Below are 15,430 nucleotides of genomic sequence, written 5' to 3'. Positions count from 1 at the left end.
GTGTGGTGTGTGTGGTTACCTTCTCCTCCTGTCTGGTCTTGCCAGTCCTGAGTTGAGAGAGCTCAGCCTCCAGTTTGGCTATATAGTTGCATCTCTCGCATGTATTTGTGTTTTGTGGGAGGAGGAGAGGGTTGTCTGTGTACATGAGGCAATTGTAACATTGCCTCAATATTCCCAGATTCACCAGCTGGACAGGAGAGGACGCCAGCATCTGACCCTTCGACATGCTAGAAGAAATGAGAAGTTTGAGGTGTAACTGAGTAAAAGAGGACTTATAGGGAAGTGGGTACTCAAAGGGGGTTTTAAGCTAGTGAAGTACTTTGTATAATATAGAAGTGCTTAACCTGACAAAAAATGCTTTAGGAACAAGTGCTGAACTTTTCAGATAAAGGATAGACTGTTTAGATTACAAGTAGAGGAGTTCTAAGGGAAAAAATGAAGAGCAGCCTTTACGGAGCCAGAAATAGTTTAACCTTGTTTAACCGGCACTGCCCGATGGTGCTCTAGTGACAACTCCGCGCTAAATCGCGCTAAAGCACGCTAAAGCGTGCTTTATAGCAGGGGGCTGGAAAAAGCAGGAAATGACCCAAAATGGCCAATAAACTACAAGTTTCTGGCTGGAACCACTCCCTTAAGGACAAACAGGCTGCTCAGTGCTCCCCATTCCCACTGGTGAGCAAAGAAACTTCCCTTCGACCAAATAAAAAATAGAATAGCACAGGAACCAAGACAAAGCCCAGGGATCAGCAAAATCTGATGACTGGACTAAACTAGTTAGTAAAGCAGGAAAATAAGATTTGTTTTGTTTTTTCTAGTTTTTTTCACAGAGGCAGGCAGAAAACACAATAAATGCTTTGAATTTCGATTAAATGCTATCAAAAAGCTAGCACACTTGAGTGTAGTAGCTTACAGTTAAAGTTTAAGCAAAACAAACTTAGAAGTGCAACACAGTAACTTTAGCTCAGAAAAGCAGTAAAAATAGGTAACAGAGCTTTTAAGTAGGCAAAAACAGTGGTCGAAATGCACAAAAAATTGCAAAAGTACAGAAAAAATACTTAAATCTTGAAAAGTTGCTCTTTTAGCTCTCTGCTGCTTGTGGAACTCTGCTGGACACCATGAGGAGCTGTGCTGAGTTTTCTACAAGCCAGAAAAGTGTGCCAAAGCGTGCTTTTTAGCAGGGGGTTGGAAAAAGCAGGAAATGACCGAAAATGGCCAATAAACTACAAGTTTCTGGCTGGAACCACTCCCTTAAGGACAAACAGGCTGCTCAGTGCTCCCCACTCCCACTGGTGAGCAAAGAAACTTCCCTTCGACCAAATAAGGAATAGAATAGCACAGGAACCAAGACAAAGCCCAGGGATCAGCAACATCTGATGACTGGACTAAACTAGTTAGTAAAGCAGGAACATAAGATTTTTTTTGTTTTTTTTCTAGTTTTTTTCACAGAGGCAGGCAGAAAACACAATAAATGCTTTGAATTTCGATTAAATGCTATCAAAAAGCTAGCACACTTGAGTGTAGTAGCTTACAGTTAAAGTTTAAGCAAAACAAACTTAGAAGTGCAACACAGTAACTTTAGCTCAGAAAAACAGTAAAAATAGGTAACAGAGCTTTTAAATAGGCAAAAACAGTGGTCGAAATGCACAAAAAATCGAAAAAGCACAGAAAAAATACTTAAATCTGGAAAAGTTGCTCTTTTAGCTCTCTGCTGCTTGTGAAACTCTGCTGGACACCACGAGGAACTGTGCTGAGTTCCTAATGAGTTGTTGCTTTGTGTCTTTACTGCTGTATTTATATCAGCTACCCTTCACATTACCTAATGACACATTTAAATTATTAGAAATTGCTTCATCTATATTCCAGATTGGCACAACCCTGTGATGTTTATCACAAAGTTATATTTTGTTAACTTTAAACTCATACATTTATCACTGCTCATTGACAGACTCTGGGACACATTACCCACAATATAAGAACTTTGTGCATGCCTATGAGAGTTTACATTAGTTATTTGTATACAAGTATGTGCACATTTCTCATTTGTTATGCATGTAATTTCATTGTCCAGCAGTTATTCCTTTCTCTTTGGACCAAACTCACTTTTATGTACTGCTTTTGTATATACCAAACTGCTGTCATGCTTAATGTAGACTCTTGTTATTTGTAAAAGGATTGGTTTTGGTTCATGACTGAAAATGCTCTACAGACTTGTTAATGTACCTGGTAAACTCCATCAAGAAAACGCATCAGAAACTTGGCCTTCTCTATAGAAACAAAAAATTCCTGACAAATGAATCCAAACTCACCCTAACACAAATCTATCTACTACCCAAACTACTATATGCTGCCCCAATCTTTACTAGACTCTAAATAAATCTGACAAAACCTGAACTCACCTACAATAAATAAGCTAAATTTGCTGCTAATAAACCCTACAACTCACAACACTGTCTATTACAAAAAAACCTACAGTGGCTCGAATTGCCTCACCGACCCCTACTGCCTCAACTAACTATAACTCACTTTATCATAAACAAACTCCTCTCATGTCCTGCTCTCTCTACTATCATCTCAACTTACATTCTTAACCGTACACTCTGTAGCTCAGAACAGCACCTCCTGCAAGTCTAAAAACCCAGTAAAAACATTAGCAAACATCTATGTAATTACTATAGCCTCTGTTTGGAATACCACCATTTAAGAGCAATCCTAATACTAATTATTTAAAAACAACATTAAAAGACAATTTACTTTACTCTAGGACTTGCACCTGCACCCACCCCAATTAATATTCCTTCTTATTTCTCTTTTCCTCCTACTTTTTGCCTGTGTATTTCTGGTAACATTACTGTGACTACATGACTGAGTATGGAGAAGTGCAGGCCAGTCATTCCACTACACACATTGCTTTCAAAGTTTTGATTCATTGTTACAGTGATATTTCTGTTGTGTGTGCATCTACGTGTGTGTCTGTGTGTGTGCGCGTGTGTGCGTGTGCATGTCTGTGTGTGTGCATGTGTGCATGTGTGTGTGCACTGCATGTGCTCTGTGTGTGTGTGTGTGTGTGTGTGTGTGTGTGTGTGTGTGTGTGTGTGTGTGTGTGTGTGTGTGTGTGTGTGTGTGTGTGTGTGTGTGTGTGTGTGTGTGTGTGTGTGTGTGTGTGTGTGTGTGTGTGTGTGTGTGTGTGTGTGTGTGTGTGTGTGCACGTGTGCTTATGTGTGTGCATACTTATTGCATGACTGGATTCAGAATTTGAAATATGCATAACATGTACACAACTGAAGTAAAATTAGATCTGTTGGGAAGTCATAATTTACACTACCTTAATGTAAGTAGTGAAGAATTCAAGACAAACATGCAAATCTTTTTCTTCTCATGATTCCAACATTTTAGGATAGTTGCGTCTTTTGCCCCTTTCAAAATATGTCACTCAAAATCCTAGCAATTAGTCTGGTGAGCATTCAGTTCTAAATCTGGGGCTAGGTGAATTGATAAGATACACACGTGCTCACATATTCACATGGTATACACACATGCATACAAGACATGCAGAGGGACACATACTCCTGACATTGCTTAGGCAGATCTAATTGTATGTAATTTCTTTTGTCACTCATAGTCACCAAGCACATCAGTATGAATTGGGGTTTTCATGATTCATCATTGCATTTTCAGTAAAACATGATAATTACGTTTTTTATTTCAGCATGTGTCTTTCATTCTCCTTTTTGCAGATGTTGCAAGGGGTTCCTTCTACATTACTTTACCAATCAGTCCAGCTGTTGCACCTACAGCCAGTCTTTTAGCCTATGCTGTGCTTCCTGCTGGAGCTGTCATGGCCCAAAGGGCAGACCTAAAAGTTTCCAAGTGCTTCACTAATAAGGTATGCCAGGATATCCAGATGGCAACAAACAAATGCATTAATAGTTCATAATCGTCATAAAGGGAGTGCTATAATGAAATGAAGTATGTTTTGATTAGCTGACTGTTCTGATATATAATGCTTGTAGCATGCTATCAATATTTAAATGGCATGAAAGAAGAAATGTTAGCTTGCTGGAATTCATTGAATTTAGGAAGGTGCTTGACTTAGTCCCTTCCCGTTATTTGTTTATGCAACCCCTTATAACTGGCATAATCTGCTATAGCTGTATGATTTAAACAACTATATTGCTCACTGGTCAGGGATTGTGAAGGTTCTGAGTTCAGTATTATAACTCACTTGTGAAGGGTCTGAGTTAGGTATTATAACCCACCTGCAGTGACATATAAACACATCAGTTGACTTACTTTGATACCATTAGTTTCTCACCACATATTAACTCTCCATAACCCCTGACCTGCCTTATATTCTACACCAGAAAACATTGTGATGATGCTGTATTATAGGAGTTACAGGACCTGCACAAAAACATCTAAATTCTGCATGCAATATTCTGTTTATATCTAAACAAATTTGCTTATGTCTAAAACTGGACTTAATTTCACATATCCTACTCAGCGTGCAGAACGTGACCATTTCCTCACAGATCCATGAGCTAAATGACCCTACCATGGAAATAGTAATCAAACATACATACATTTCCAATGCAGTGTTATTCCATGTTATATCAGCTGTAGAATTTAACTAGAGGCTACCTTTCAGAAAATAGCCATTCAACCCATCTGGCCCAGTCTCTGAATTCTTTTTAATACTGACTAAGGCTGATTTTATATATTCTTACTTTAAAAGTAGACAGCTACCAACTAATTCATATTATTTACCATGGATCTACTGAAAAAGTATCCTATCACTGAGTGTAAACAGTTTAGCAAAATTTACAGCTCCTAAGCTAACCTTGTAAAAGTGTAGTGTACTCACTCCACCTCCCCAGTTCTTCAAATTGTGGCTATGTATTTCCCTGCCTTGACTTACACTCACTCAACCTGTCCTCTCCCTTTAAGCCAGATGAGAACTACTTATTAATGGTAGTTCTGTGGACTCTGTGTGTATCATCTGTAGAACACTTTTTCCGGGGCTCTTTACACCAAACCTGTCCTATAGCCAAGCATATTTTTTTCTTTCCATTTTTTTTGTGAGCAACTTTGGTCTCCAAAGACTCACTCTACCGTATCCATTACTTAGTGTATGGTAGCTCTGTATTCTCTATCCACATCCCGACATTTTTACTTGTGCTTTGCAGATCTCCCATGATCATTTGCGTCATACAGGAACTATACTAGCTGCCAGCATTTTTCAGTTTCACTTTGCTCTCTGTACTTCTGGTCTCCCTTGATAACCACCCCTGGGAGTTTGCATGCATATCTAGAAATTATTTTTTTCCTTATCTTTTACCTACTGGTTAACCTGTAATTTTGTTTACTAAAGCACATAATGTGGTAATAAACTGTGCTGGTATTCATTATCTACTGACTTGGTGCAACGGACTTTATCTGGCTGTAATGTTAAAGGTGACTACTGTACTCATATACAAAGATTGCTAGCTGTATTGACTGTATTTTCTATCTCAGCTAGTTATCAGTATTGTTCTAATGTTGAAATTGTTCATGCTTTATTGTTTAAAGTGTCTCACAAGCTATGTCTAGCACTTGTAGCTTGTTTCTGTTTGTCTCTAACTGGCTCTTAATTGATATTTGTGTTTAACTCTCTGTCCCCTACTACAAGTAGATTAGCATTGTTGGCAGACATTTTAATCTGGCAAGTAGATAATAGTTGTTATCAGATATCTTAACAGTAATTTCAGACAACTACATGCTGCTTTGAAGGAACCCTATTGTTACATGTTTGTTTTCAGCTAGGAACGTCTACTCACTGTGAGATATATAGTAGAGTTATTACTGTATTAGATAATTAGGTATAGTAGAGTTATAACTGTACAAGATGATTAGCTACTAATATTGTCTTATGCATTATGTTTGCTTTAATGCTTCTTGTCTATCCTATTCATGGCATGTCTATCCTATTCATGGCATGTCTATCCTACACATGGCTTGTCTATCCTATTCATGGCATGTCTATCCTATTCATGGCTTGTCTATCCTATTCATGGCATGTCTATCCTATTCATGGCTTGTCTATCCTATTCATGGCTTGTCTATCCCATTCATGTCATGTCTATCCTATTCATGGCGTGTCTATCCTATTCATGGCATGTCTATCCTACACATGGCTTGTCTATCCTATTCATGGCATGTCTATCCTATTCATGGCTTGTCTATCCTATTCATGGCTTGTCTATCCCATTCATGTCATGTCTATCTTATTCATGGCTTGTCTATCCTATTCATGGCATGTCTATCCTATTCATGTCATGTCTATCCTATGCATGGCATGTCTATCCTATTCATGGAATGTCTATCCTATTCATGGCATATCTATCCTACACATGGCTTGTCTATCCTATTCATGACATGTCTATCCTATTCATGGAATGTCTATCCTATTCATGGCTTGTCTATCCTATTCATGGCATGTCTATCCTATTCATGGCCTGTCTATCCTATTCATGGCATGTCTATCCTATTCATGGCTTGTCTTTCATATTCATGGTATTTCTATCCTATTCATGGCTTGTCTATCCTATTCATGGCATGTCTATCCTATTCATTGCATGTCTATCCTATTCATGGCTTGTCTATCCTATTCATGGCATGTCTATCCTATTCATGGCTTGTCTTTCATATTCATGGTATTTCTATCCTATTCATGGCATGTCTATCCTATTCATGGCTTGTCTATCCTATTCATGACATGTCTATCCTATTCATGGCTTGTCTATCCTATTCATGGCATGTCTATCCTATTCATTGCATGTCTATCCTATTCATGGCTTATCTATCCTATTCATGGCATGTCTATCCTATTCATGGAATGTCTATCCTATTCATGGCATGTTTGTCCTATTCATGGCATGTCTATTCTATTCATGGCTTGTCTATCCTATTCATGGCATGTCTATCCTATTCATGGCTTGTCTATGGGAAGGTGGCTTAATGGCTAAGGTGTTTGCCTTACAAACTCAAGGTGCAGGATTTGAGTCTCACAAGGGGTAATTGGCTAGGCTTAAAATGGCTCACAAGGGCAGTTAGATCAGTACTAAACCATGAACTATGAACTATCCTATTCATTGCATGTCTATCCTATTCATGGCGTGTCTATCCTATTCTTGGCATGTTTGTCCTATTCATGGCATGCTCATGCTGATTGTAATTGATGGTTTATCCTCTTCTTCTATTTTCAGGTTTTCCCTCCAACACTTATATTTTTTACTTTCCCCTCAACCCTTCTAGCCCTCCTCATATAAAAAATGGCAACCTATCATCAAAAGCACAAAATGCAGAAATACAGGAAAGAAAAAACATCCTAACACCAGTAAAAGTGTCATTGAACTGCTTTTTTTTATATTACTGCGTGTAATCAGTTTAGGGATATCTATAGTTCCTGAACTAACCTTGTGAAAGTGTAGTGCGCGCACTTCTGCCACTCCCCCAACCAGTTCTTCCAATTGTGACTATTTCCCCTGCATTAACTTACACTCACTCAACAAGATTTCTATCCTGTCCATTTAAACCAGATGAGAACTACTTATAGGTTCATAGGCACATAGGTGTGTACTAGGCTAATGGCCGTGGAGCCTTTACAATAGTAGCCCATAGGATTACCCTGGCATTGTGCCACCCGACCTTAGTTCCTAGTGTCTCTGTCAAGTACAGCCACTGGAGTGATCCCTAGGGTGAATTTTCTATTTCTCATCCACTCATCAAGATTCCTCTTGAAGAGGGCCAGTGAGGTGCTCTGCTTGACATGTATGGGAAGTCTATTCCATTGTATGGGCAGTCTCTGGGTTATGAACCTCCTCCAGTGTGTTCTGTTGATTGTGGTAATGAGGGTGGGGTCTCTGGAGCATGTGGTGTGGAGGGATTGGGATTTCTTTAGATGTAGCATTTCTAACAGAGCTGGGTCAGACATGGCTTTGTAAGTCAAGCAAAGATCTCCTCTAAATAGGCAATATGAGACAGAGAATAGTTGGAGTTGTTTGAGTCTGTCTATATAGGACAAATGTTTATGGCTTAGTATCTTCTTTGTAATCAGCAAATACACCAAACCAGGAGGCTAAGCAGTAGTGTGAAGACTTGTTAAATCCCAAGAAGCACACTGTCAAGGCAAAAATAAAATTAACGCCAACAAAATGGTACAAGCCATTTTGTCCAAAAGAAGAAGACTTCATCAGAGAAAAACATCACAAGACCCACTGTGTTTAAATACAATTTAAAAACAAAGAAAAAACAATCAGATTAGTACATTAATTAATCAATTAAAAAGCTCTGGTGCAAAACTTTAATTTGTAAACAAGTGTTAAAAAGTATGTCAATAAATTCCAGTATAAACTTTTTAATCATTCCGAATACTAAAATTTAGTGAAACATAAAAAGTGTATAAAAATGTGTAAGATGTGAACTATTTTTTTGTATAAAGGGATGAAACATATTATCATAGTTTAGCTGCCCTAAGATTAAGCAGCGATGACAAATTAATATTGTCATTCAGCCCTGGTGACCTCGTTGAGTCGAGTGTTACCTGCCAAAACAATTCCCGAAACTCCAACCTTGTCTCCCAAGGACCACCCCTAATGTCCTTGGGAATCTGCTCTACCACATAAAATGTAAAACTTGCTTTTTTATACAATAAAGTCTGTTTATAAAGGGCATTACAGTCATTTTTGTTCCTAATATCATTCAAGTGCTCATAGACATGTCTCTTCAATCTCCTCTCTGTCTTACCCAGCTAAAATCCCTGACAGGCATTATAAGTTGCCAAATAAACAACACCAAAGGTGTTACACTTCATGTAAAGGTGGTTGTTAATCTCCCTTTCTCTACTTTTTAAATAAGCAACCTCCCTATTTTCCATGTAACTACTCTGAGCACACATCCCACAACTGTAAGTACCTGTTTTGGTGCGACTAATAGGAACAGTACTATAGTGGTGACCCTCCAAAATGTCTTTCAAATTTTTCCCTTTTCTGTACACAAAGTGTGATGGGTCATGCTGAATGGCTTTGAGATTCATAAACTCAAGAAATTTAGCCCATTCATTCTGGATCACTTGTCTTAAAAAGGGGGCATTCACCCCAAATTCCATAGAAAAAATACGCTTAACATCCAGTGCCTCTTCAGGCCTTGTCCCAGAGTTACAAACAAGGGGACCCTTTCCTAATAAGGGAAAATAGAGCTTGCCCCTCTTCTCTGTGACATTATTCCTGTACTTATGGACAATATTACTGGGGTACCCCCTCTCCAAAAAGTACTGTGGATGATTTGTTTTTTGTGTGGAATGGTATTGAGGAATCATTGATCAGTTTCTATGAGCAAGTTAACGTTTTATCTAGTTATTTAAAATTTACTATCAATTATTCAACTTGTAACATCTCTTTCCTTGATGTGAATATAGAAAGGCTTGATAATGGATTAGTTACTACTGGAATACATAGAAAAGCATGTTTCCAGAACACCTTACTTCACAGAACTAGCATGCACCCTAGACATGTTTTTAGGAATGTGGTCAGAGGGCAGACCATGAGAGCTTCCAGACTTAATCCACTGGAAGCAGGATACAATAAAGAGCTGGATGATTTAAAATGTAAACTTCTGAATAGAGGCTACAATGTTAAGGAAATTAATGAAGCAATTTCCACTACTAGATCCCTTAGACTAACTACAGCTAGTCCTTATTTCTCTGATCACCCAATTAATACTATGAATAGTATAATTGATTCTCAAAACATTCCTACTGTCAAGGTTCCTATGCACTTTAGTTCTGATATTGATTTAATAACTGACATCTTTAAGAAACACTGGGGAATATTATTGATAGATGAGAACATAAGGGACATCATAGGAGAATAACCTAAATTCATCTTTAAAAACAAGAGAAATCTTAATCAAATACTCTGCCATCCCAGGCGAGTCTCTGACTTGGATGGTAAGGAGCCATATTTTGGCACGACACCTTGTTTAAGGTGTAACCAATGTGGGTTTATAGATGAAATTAAGGTATTTGTACATCTGGTCACCCAATGTGTTTATTCCCTTACAGTTACAGCTGATTGTCAGACACAGAATGTGATATATTTAGCTCGGTGCATCATGTGCACCACATTCTATATAGGGAAAACAAATAGAAGATTAAGAGAAAGAATTAGAGAACATAATTATTGTATAATAAGTATTGTATAAAGTTGGGAAATGAACACAATGCTCTTGCTAGACATGTTGGTTCTACAGATTCCACACATCAATCTAAATTTTCTGTGTTACAAGTCATTCACCCTAGTACCCGTGGAGGTAACATTAATAATTTCACTGAACGTTGTGAGATAAAGTGGATAATTAAATTTAGAGCTGATAGAAAACCTGGTATAAATGATAAAATTCCTTTAAAACATATCTTAAGTAATAGGAGACTGAATGTATACAAGAATAAGTGAAGGAGATTTGATTCTGTCACTAGTTGCAAGGGTAATTTAATATAATATTTTACATATATTTATTTCTGCTTACTATAATATTTCTATTTATTTATGAGTATATATTATATTTGTTATATACACACTTATTTTATATTAACTGATTTTAACGTAAAAATGTATAGATTATCTGTTTATACAATGTTAACTAGTCATATTATCTTTGTGCATTTTATGGACTTGCCTAATATATATATATGCGATGGGTTGAGTGAACATGTATTTTATAGGAAAATGTTCTAAGCGTTTAATTTTATGCAATTTTCTTTGGTGCTGTGCATCTGCATTTTGATGAGACACCATTTTTGTTGTAAAGCTTTATGGTGTTTTTGTTTTTACGTATATGGCTTTAAGATGTGAGTAACTAATTAATTTTCTAGGAAGTGATGTCATGTTTTTTAATCAGTTGGAGGGTATTTTAAACGCTATCTTGCATAGTTTTGTAAAGTCTGATGAAGCCCTAGTGGTGAAAGCCCTTACTTTGTTATCAATAAAATCAGAATATATGCTTTGTACTGTTGCAGTTATTGACTGGGAGAAGTTTCTGAGAACTGTTATCGTTTAACATACATATCTTCAATTTTTGCTGCCGTGGTGGTCCTGTGGATGTTATATACACTTTGGATTGCTTTATTTATATTTATTAACGTCCTTATGGAACCTTCATTCCTATTGAGTTCCGACGTTTTGGTTTTAGTTACATCCTATATAATAACTACATGTTATTGTAAGTGACTGTTACATAATTGCCTAACAGTGTCACTTACATCCTTGCAGTTTACATCACCCACACAAGACACTGACATCTGTTTTCTTTGAATGCTTGGGATATTGTTCTTTATACTTCTTATCAATGAATCACCTATAATTAGTATTTGTTTGTTTTTCTCTGCCAAGGTATTTGTATAAGAATTACCACTGAGATCACTTAAACCTAACTTGCTAGTTGTATTACTAGTTAGTTTAGTAGTTACCTCTAAGAGCCCTCTTACAGCTCTTTCTTTTAACTATCTCTTACATATTCTCTTATCCCTCTGATAGTTATCCACTTCATCCACCTCACACATAGACATGTATTGTTTAAATTAATATAGAGGATTACGAGTGGGCTGCCAATCATAACCTGCTTATTATGTTTTAAAGACAAAGAGGTCAAGAAATTCACCTCAAGGTCGAAGCTCAAGAGATGAATATTGGCACCTATGTTGAAAACACATAATTAAAGGTTATGATCAAGGAAAGTAATTATAATTCTTTGTAGTGCATGGAGCTTTATCTACTCTGTGCACTACTACTGACAGAGAAAACATACACACACACACACACACACACACACACACACACACACACACACACACACACACACACACACACACACACACACATGCACACGCACACATGCACACAGACACACACACACACATACACACACACACACACACACACACACACACACACACACACACACACACACACACACACACGCACACACACACACACACACACATGCACACACACACACACACACACACACACACACACACACACACACACACACACACACACACACACACACACACACACACACACACACACACACACACACATGCACACACACACACACACATGCACACACACACACACACACACACACACACACACACACACACACACACACACACACACACACACACACACACACACACACACACACACACACACACACACACACACACACACACACACACACACACATGCACACACACACACACGCACACACACACACACACACACACACACACACACGCGCGCACACATACACACACACACGCATGCGCGCTCACACACTTAATGATAATGTATCTTCTAGTAGTGTGTTTAAAAGAATTTTAAAAATGTGAATGGTTTTAAAGCATCCATGATTTCAATAGCTCTTGATTGGTTGGAATTGGAGGTGTGTACATGACGTTTATGGTTTAAAAGCACTTTAGAGCATTTAATAATTGTAATGGATTATCTCTGATGAAGCCTAATTTTTTGAAATACATGTGAAAGCGCTAAGTTAATTACCTATTTTTATTTTTATTTTTATTTTATGGTGTTTCATTAAAACGGTTTCTATTTTTGGAAAAAAAGAAATACGTTGTTCGTTTTGTTTTGTGGCTTTCCATTCAAGCCTTTCCAGTTTCGGAAACTTGGTCTGGTTTTAATTATGAGTTTGGAGATGTGCATTGTTCATTTATACCCAACTTTCCCTGCCTGTCTACTGTCCAGCATTTCTCAGAATGTCATGATTTTTGCCTGATATGTTTTGTCGGTTCCTCATAAAATCTGTAGTTTTGTGACAAACTACTGAGGACTGAATTCACAAAATAATGACATACACTTAGTTTCAGATTTCATAACCTTCATAAAACGTAGGCATACACAAATCATGTTATTATAGCAATTAATAACAGGAAGACAGGGACACATCACTGATACTTACAGAAGGCAGAAACAAATCAGGTTCTGTTATTATTCTGCTTCAGTCTTTGCTGGTCAGTACTGGCAGATGTGACTGTCTAGTGCCTGACAAGTAAAGCAGGAGGTGCTTAACATTTGTTAAAGTTGTATCTCGTGCTATAGTAGCACTTAACTGATTTTTCTTTTTCTGGATATCAGAGCATACTCACCATTCTCCTTCCACTGCATTATTTTTAGAAATAGCCTAACATACCATGCCTTTAGTTACCCTTACAGTTACATAACTAGACCAATGTCTTGGGTTGTATGATTTGGTTATATGTAAAAATGATTTGGAAGAACAACTTTCCATACCTACTTGACTCTTTAAACTATTCCAGTGTTCTAGGTACCATTATCTAAAAAATATGAACTATTAACCAAGACCCCAAAATCAGGTTGAATGGCACTATTTCAACAATTACTAATAGACTGAGCAGCAATTTTCAACAGCTGTTAATAGTCTGACGGGAGTATTTTTGTTTAAATCTTAACCAATAGAAACAGAGTCTCACAAGTTAAATTCAAGTTAAATTATCACTCTTACTGCCACCACATTCACTTATCAAATCTGTTGAACATCTATGTCAATTGATGTTACCAGCTGCAATCTATAAAGGACTTATGCCATACATATTACAATTAGAACACTTAATTAGATAGTCCTCTGAGACTAACTTTTTTAAACAAAACTCTTCAACCCAATCCATAGGAATAGCTAATATAATGGTTAATTAAAACTAAACTGTATATATCCTTCCTTCCCTAAGTGCAAGTAAAGTGAGTCATTGCCCCTCATTGCTAAACTCACATCTGCTCCTGAGCAGAGCTGTTATATCAAAAGCACACAGGTGCAGCAGAAAGATACATACCCCATTAACACACCATATAATGTCTGTGCTGAAAAATCAGCAAAAAAAAAAATAATTACAGTTTCTTAGTCTATATTCCTAAATAACAGCCAGGAAATACTCTACAGCATGCCAAATGCCTTCACACTCATAGAAGGAAATATCCTTCTCTTGTAACTAAAGTGGAGCTTTTCTTTCAAAAGCATACAGCACCAGTAGGAAGACACAGGTCCCCTTTATACAGCACATACTTTCTGTGCTGACGATCAGAAAAATAAAGAAATAAAAATACAGTTTATTAACCGGTGTATTAAATATTGATTGGTAGTAGATTTTTTTATGGTGCCGAGTTGCCAGCCCGACTTCCAATCTTTAACGAAGGCACAACCATTCATGGATGTATTTCGAATGTCACCCAACCATAGGGAGGGCATGCGGACTCCACACAGAAGGCGCTCCAGCCAAGAATCGAATGGGAGAACCTCTTGCTGTGAGGCGACAACACTACTGCTGTACCACCATGGCTCTTTGCTGACAATAAATTAAAAAAAAATAGAATTACAGTTTCTTAACCTTTGCCCTTAAAAGAACAGCCCAGAAAGAATCCACAGAACGCTGAAAGTTTTCAGTCACTTCGAAAAAGTAGAGGTAAGTAGATGACAACCCCCAAGATTGTAAAACAGTGCAGCAAAGAAGGCATTTCCTTTTCTAATTGTTTGATTGTCTTAATGAAAAACATGCATCAGAATTTGATGAGAGGAAATCAACCAAAAACTCTACCTGATTTTCCTTTCAGTGAATAGGTTGTATGACAAATATTGCATCTGTAGTGCTCTTTCTTGGCATGGAACCATACTGATGATCACTAATCATCACCTCCCTTCTTAACCTAGCTTCCATTACTCTTTCCCATAACTTCAAGCTGTGACTGATCAATTTTATCCCTCTGGAGTTACTGCAGCTCTGAACATCACCCTTATTCTTAAAGATAGGTACCAAAACCCTTTTTCTCCACTCCTCAGGCATCCTCTGTCTTTCCAAAATTTCATTAAACAATCTAGTTAAAAATTTCACTGCCATTTCTCCTAAGCACCTCCATGCTTCCACTGGTATGTCATCTGGGCCAACAGCCTTTCCATTCTTCATCCTCTTCATAGCTCTTCATAGCTGACCTTACTTCCTCCTTGCTAATCTGTTTCACTTCCTGATTCACTATCCCCACATCATCCAACCTTCTTTCTCTCTCATTCTATTCATTCATCATATTCATATAGTCATATATATATGGGTCTACTTCACTTCATCGAAATCCCATTTCACTGACATTCATTTCACTAAGACCAAATCACCTAAAGTTCACAACTCTAACATCTCATTTCACTGAATCTCATTTCACTGAATTATAAGCTATAGACTTGATGTGGCAGTGTATAGAGTACTGTGAGGCAAGTAAAAGGTATATGCCCTGTTCCCATTGTAGTGCGACCTGGAGTTACTATATATAGTTAGGGGGTGTGGGGGGTGTATCCCCCCATTTAGTTTGGTTTT

General features: G+C 37.6%; 1 protein-coding gene across 1 annotated transcript in view; it reads left to right on the top strand.

Moving 5' to 3' along the window:
• The window catches only part of LOC122808180 (alpha-2-macroglobulin-like), a 440,046-nt gene that overhangs the window by 182,808 nt on the left and 241,808 nt on the right, over window positions 1–15,430 (top strand). The window contains exon 10 of the mRNA XM_044079148.1: window positions 3,735–3,883. Within this exon, the coding sequence (XP_043935083.1) occupies window positions 3,735–3,883 (149 nt within the window). The remainder of the gene's footprint in view (window positions 1–3,734; window positions 3,884–15,430) is intronic.

This window comes from Protopterus annectens, chromosome 8.part0, assembly GCF_019279795.1.
Source record: "Protopterus annectens isolate FY-2018-M chromosome 8.part0, PAN1.0, whole genome shotgun sequence".
In the NCBI taxonomy this organism is placed as follows: Eukaryota; Metazoa; Chordata; order Ceratodontiformes; family Protopteridae; genus Protopterus; species Protopterus annectens.
This window is presented reverse-complemented; position numbering and strand designations above follow the sequence as displayed.